General features: G+C 39.3%; 1 protein-coding gene across 9 annotated transcripts in view; it reads left to right on the plus strand.

Moving 5' to 3' along the window:
* The window catches only part of LOC105487721 (RNA binding motif protein 47), a 208,638-nt gene extending 202,914 nt beyond the window's left edge, over window positions 1–5,724 (plus strand). For all 9 annotated transcript variants that reach the window (XM_011751309.3, XM_071093700.1, XM_011751315.3 and 6 more), the window contains one exon: window positions 3,246–5,724. In XM_011751309.3, the coding sequence (XP_011749611.1) occupies window positions 3,246–3,485 (240 nt within the window). In that variant the 3' untranslated portion in view covers window positions 3,486–5,724. The remainder of the gene's footprint in view (window positions 1–3,245) is intronic.
* The last annotated feature ends 276 nt before the right edge of the window (window positions 5,725–6,000 follow it).

The following is a 6,000-nucleotide window of genomic DNA, read 5'->3' on the forward strand; positions in this document are numbered from 1 at the left end:
ACCAAACCGATAATATACTACGCACAATTTTTTTTCCTTCTTCACAGTTTCACAGATAGAAAATTTCTTTCTTACTGTAGATCTTAGCAACCTCAGCATAGGATTTTTTTCTTTCCTTATTAAGTAGAGAACTTTCCCTTTTTCGCTTAGAGGAAGGCCTTTAGTGCTCCTCGTTGGCATATCCAAAATGCCAGCATCTCTACTCTTGCACTTTGGGGCTGATGTTAACTAAAATAAGGGCTCCTTGACGGTCAGTCTGATAACCCAGATGGCTACTAAGTGACATGGGGATGGAGCACAGACAGTGTGGCTTTCCTGGACAAAGGGATGATTGGCGTCCCAGGCAGGACAGAGAGGGAAGGCATGAGATTTCATAGAGCTACTCAGAAGGGTGCACAATTTAAAACTTATGAATTGTTTATTTCTGAAATTTCAGCTTAATATTTTCAGACGTCAGTCAACCGCAGGTAACTGAAACCATGGAAAGCAAAACCAAGTGCTTCCCCATATATTCTCATTTTACAGATAAGAAAATTAAGGCCCAGCAAGGTGACAGAACTGCTAGCCAAGAGTAGAATTGGGATTAGGAGATCAGGTCCCTGATCTGTGTATGCTCTGTCCTTATAGTATGGTGAATGCCATATAAAAGGAACATCACACTAATGAAAAGAGAAGCCATGGGTTTGGGGACCTACTCTTGATTCCAGGCCATAAGCCAGTGCACATGTACGTGCAAAACTTAGTGTTTGAGTGGGCAGCCTGAACCCAGGTATTGGGCCAGCCTGTAGCACATGGCAAGGTCTCTCCCACATGTTGCCTTCCCTGCCATTTCCTCTCCCTTTTTGCACTGGTTATTAAACCTATATCCACACATGTGGAAAAGATGGCTTGTGCTGTGAACACAGTCTTTCCAGTTCCGGAGCTCCTCTCCCTGGTTGTAAAATGTCGCTGATGAGACACTCATTGTTTAGTGTTTAGGAAGCAAGTTAACATAAGGCTAAAAGTGCAGACTGCAGAGTCACACATTGCATTGCTTAAAAGCTGTGTCACTTTGTGCAGGTCATTTAACACTTCCACACAACTCCATATAATCATAGTACCAACTGTACTGGTGGCTGTGATGATTCAATACTGTCATACAAATAAGGCACTTAGAACAGTGCCTGGCAGACAGTAGTCTCTGAGTTTGGGGTTTGTTTTTGTTTTTGTTTTGTTTTGTTTTGTTTGAGACAAGGTCTCGCTTCCATTGCCCAGGCTGGAGTGCAGTGGTGCGATCTTGGCTTACTGCAACCTTGAATTCCCATGCTCAGGTGATCCTCATGCCTCAGCCTCTTGAGTAGCTAGAACTACAGGAGTATGCACCGCCATACCTGCCTAAGTTTTGTATCTTTTGCAGAAACTCCTGGCCTCAGCATCCCAAAGTACTGGGATTACAGGCATGAGCCATCTCACCCAGCCTCTGAGTTAATTGTTATAATTATCATTATAATTATAAATTAAAATTATTATAAATTATAATTACTATCTGATTATAGTTTTTAAAAGTACTCTTAGGCTAGAAGTTCCTTTGAGCACAATTTTGGAACTCTGATTTGCAAATTTTGTAACAGAAATTAGAACTAATTCCTTTATAAAAATCTGAGAAGAAATAATTACTTTAATTCACCATTTCATAGATGCTGAATTGTTTATTTTGAAGATGTATTAAGATATAGGGAGATCATACCAGCATTTACTACAAGGCATTCTGTGGCTCATGAGGTGTACCAAATATTTTGTTAAATGAATGTTTTATTTTATCCAAAATCTCTTTTCAATGAAGCATCTCTCAGAACTAGTTTGATGGCAAACACTTTGGGAAATACTGAACCACAGTCTTCCCATTCGTACTCCTGTTTATTCTGAAAACGTCTTATGTTGCATTTTCAAGTAGACAGAAGGAAGTAGCAGGGGCTTTTCTAGAGCCAGTGGTGGCCGTCGACATTTCAGGCAACTTTACTTAGCTTGTCCTTCCCCACTCCTTCCTCATTTGGAAACTGCTCCTTATCCTTCAAAACCCAGCTCAAATATCCCTGCTGCAGAGACATTTTCTCCAACTTCCCCATTAGTTGGTTCTTTCTGTAAGCTTCTACAACAATTTGTATACATTAATGGTGTCATCTCTTAGGTGGGAGATGATGGAAACCATCACATTGACTGAAAATTATGTATGGTCACAATTTTTTAAGGTCACAGCTTAAGAAGCTGTCCCTTTGGAGATCAGTATATTTTGTTTCTCTAAGTTGACACAGTCTGCTCCTCTCTCTGTCTTTGAGACAGATCATATTCCATCAGTTAAGTATGAGTTGAGGCTGCTGGCATGTATCTAGAGACCATATTTAAGGAAAAATACTGATTTTTAATTACTGTGAAATCAACTGTGTGGAGGGTAGATTCTCCACTGCCTTCTCTAGCTCACTCTGGGGCATAGACTGATTGAGTAGAATAGTAAGTAGAAGATTCTAGAATACGTACAGAGAAGGTCCTCCTTATCCACAGGTTCTGCGTCTGGATTCAATTCTTTATTGAAAAAATAAAGACAATAAAAAATAACAATACAACAATAAAAAACAATACAAATGTCAAAATACAATATAACAAATATTTACATAACATTTGCATCATATTGGGTATTTAAGTGATCTCGAGATTATTTTTAAAGTATATGAGAGAGGCCAGACGTTGTGGCTCATGCTCGTAATCCCACTACTTTGGGATGCTGAGACAGGAGGATTGCTTCAGGCCAGGAGTTCAAGACCAGCCCTGGGCAACATAGTGAGACCTTGTCTCTATGAAAAAAAAATTTTTTTTATAGTATACAGAAGGATATGCGTAGGTTAAATGCAAATATGCCATTTTCTCTCAGGGACTTGAGCATCTGAGGATTTTGGTATCCATGGAAGTCCTAGAGCCAATCCCCTGTGAGGATACTGAGGGGCAACAGTATTTCATCTTTCCCTCAGCCTTCCAGGCCTCTCACTTTCACAAGGTTGCATCACTGAGTTTGAGGATGCAGCTCCACCTTACCTCTTCAGTGGCTCTTATCCCACTTCCTTACAATAATTGCTATTTGCCCGCCCCTCTGCCTTCCTCTCCCTTGCTTTTATGTCTTTGTATTCCCAACTTCTGGGAGAGGCTTGTTGAATGAATTGATGATAGGCACATACACCTGTTCAGGAAGGCTCCTTTTTGTCTCTTCTCCTCAGGGCCGCCCAATAACTCCAGTATACACGGTGGCTCCAAATGTTCAGAGAATTCCCACTGCCGGAATCTACGGGGCCAGTTACGTGCCATTTGCTGCTCCGGCCACAGCCACAATCGCCACACTACAGAAGAACGCGGCAGCCGCGGCCGCCGTGTATGGAGGATACGCAGGCTACATACCTCAGGCCTTCCCTGCTGCTGCCATTCAGGTCCCCATCCCCGACGTCTACCAGACATACTGAGGCTGGTGACCAGCGCGAAGACAAACCACACGAACACCACTGAAGGAACGCTTGACTATTTATGAAGAAGGAACCTGTTGAATTCGCACATGCAATCTGAAAGTGAAGAATGTTCGCAGATTTATTTCTGAAATATTTTATATACATGAAGTTTTCACTAGTTTTTTAAGACTATTTTCAACTTAGCAGGCCTGCGTTTATACATTTCCAAAAGACTTGTAATGGTTCGTGCCTTCATACCATCTTTTAAAAATTTGTATGCTGTACTACATTTGTATAGAGGTTTTTGTTGTTTTTTTTTTTTTAAGGATATATTTTCAGTATGAAGGTTATTTTCTTAACTTCTGCACTCCAGAGATTTCTATTTTGTAGTACCTTCAATAATATATCAACTATATATTAAAAAAGCACACTTGAGCAGCTAGGGAACTATTTTGAAAAATATATACAATATTTAAAGATACAAACAGTAGTGCTTAAAAATACTACATAAAACATTATTTTAAAGGTTATACTGGAAAGTGCAATTTTAAAATGAGTAAAATCTTTGTATTTCTGCTGGCATTAAGGGTTGATGGTGTTACCATGTATCATCATGGCGGTACTATTTTTTAAAAGAAACACTGATTCTCTCCTTAAGCCAACATTGAAAAGACTTGCCACACTTCTGAGTCCAAACACTGGAAAGCTCTCCTTTGCCACCGTTAGCTGGGCTCATTCTCCATGTGCCTTAACCTTACACATGCCCCCACTACCCCATCTCTCACCCTGTCCCCTCCTCCCCAAATTCCCAGTCCCTCCACAATGTTTGGCCAGCCTAGGACTGATGAATAGCTCTGAAAGAGAGAGGAGCTGGTGGCTTTTATACTTCTTCCTGGGTTTTTGTTGGGGTTTGTTGTTTCGTTGTATGTTTTTTGTTTTGTTTTGGTTGGGGAAGTATTATCTTCTATGTGTGCTATTTTCAGCAGCAGAGTAAGTACAAGGTTTTAATCGAGCTGCATTAGACACCTTTGCCTAGCTATTTAATTGCCCAATATAAAACTTTAATGCCATTTCTAATGCTTTTATTCATTTTTGAAGTATGAGTTTGTAGGGACAAAGAATGTATGTTATCATAGACAAGACCCCCAGAGACTCTTGTCAGCAGAAAGTTATGCTTCTAGTTGCCTTACCATGTTTCATGCAAAACTGTCCGTGGTCCTCAAGGGTGTTGGAAACATTTTGTTTATTAAATCTCTCTTCCCTTGCTGTGCACTTGATGGGTGAACTGAATTGGGGTGTGCACATCCAGGAGGAGGAGGAGAGACCTGTAGAAGTTTAAAGATAGTTTGTAAATATCTTCTAATGCTTGTTTTTAGTCCTTTTATGTTGCAGAAGTTCATGGTATGTAGTTTAATGCAAAATGAAACCATTTTATTTCAATGTTATTAAAAAGGTTTGTTTTATTAGGAAGTTAATGTATTGTTGCAGTGTTTTGTGCCTGTTTAAAGGCTTTTGTTTAGCAGAGTGAATGTAAAATACAGTAAAATGTTAAGATTGTCATCTACTTTAAAAATATGTATATCAACTTGGAATTGTTTTTTAAAGGCTCAATCAAGGAAGTGAGGTGTGCAATAAGGTAGCAAGTACACAGTTGCGTTTTTATGTCATATTAGAGATCCATACAATCTTTCCACCATGGGATTTTTGTTGATGGCTGAATTCTTGTGGATTCATAAGAGGATCATGCCCTTAGCAAGTACTTTTGTTTTGTTTTAAATTAAGAGATTCCCAAATGCCTTTTCCCCCCTCATCTTGAGACGAGATGAGTTTTTATGTGTAAGCAATATTTATTTAACTATTCTATAAAATTATTGAGTGCCTCCTGAGGCCTTTAAGCACCCCTAACATTCCTTTCCATCATTCTTTTAAATGACATAAAGTAATTGTGCAATGTTCCTGATGATGTACCCCGCAAGCTGCATTGAAACTCAAATCTCTTGGAATGAGTGACTCAACAAAATGTAATTTGAATCAGATCCTCATCCCTTGACTATGTGAAAAAAGTACTCTCCTTCTAGTGAAGGATTGTCACAGAGTTTCACTGGATGAAACCGTGACCCAGTGTTCTTACTGTATTTTACGTATGCCTGTAAATTATTTGTGAAGAAGAAGAAGAAGAAGAGGAGGAGGAGGAGGAAGAGGAAGAGGAGGAAGGGGAAGAGGAAGGAAGGAAGGAAGGAAGGAAGGAAGGAAGGAAGGAAGGAAGGAAGGAAGGAAAGAAGGAAGGAAAGAAGGAAGGAAAGAAAAGAAAAAAAACAATGATACCTTAACATGGCAACCACCAAACTCCCTTAAAAACAAACTTTGGTGACATAGCTAGTTAAGTATCAGTGAGCCTCCAATCTGGGACTTACCTGTTCCTATTGTTTCAAAACCATTTCACGTACACTACTGAGATAAGTTTATAACTTGAAATGTGAACTTTTTTTTTTTTTAGTGTTAAGAACAAACTATATAAATGTAAAAAAAAGTT

The sequence above is a fragment of the Macaca nemestrina genome, chromosome 3 (assembly GCF_043159975.1).
Source record: "Macaca nemestrina isolate mMacNem1 chromosome 3, mMacNem.hap1, whole genome shotgun sequence".
NCBI lineage: Eukaryota > Metazoa > Chordata > Mammalia > Primates > Cercopithecidae > Macaca > Macaca nemestrina.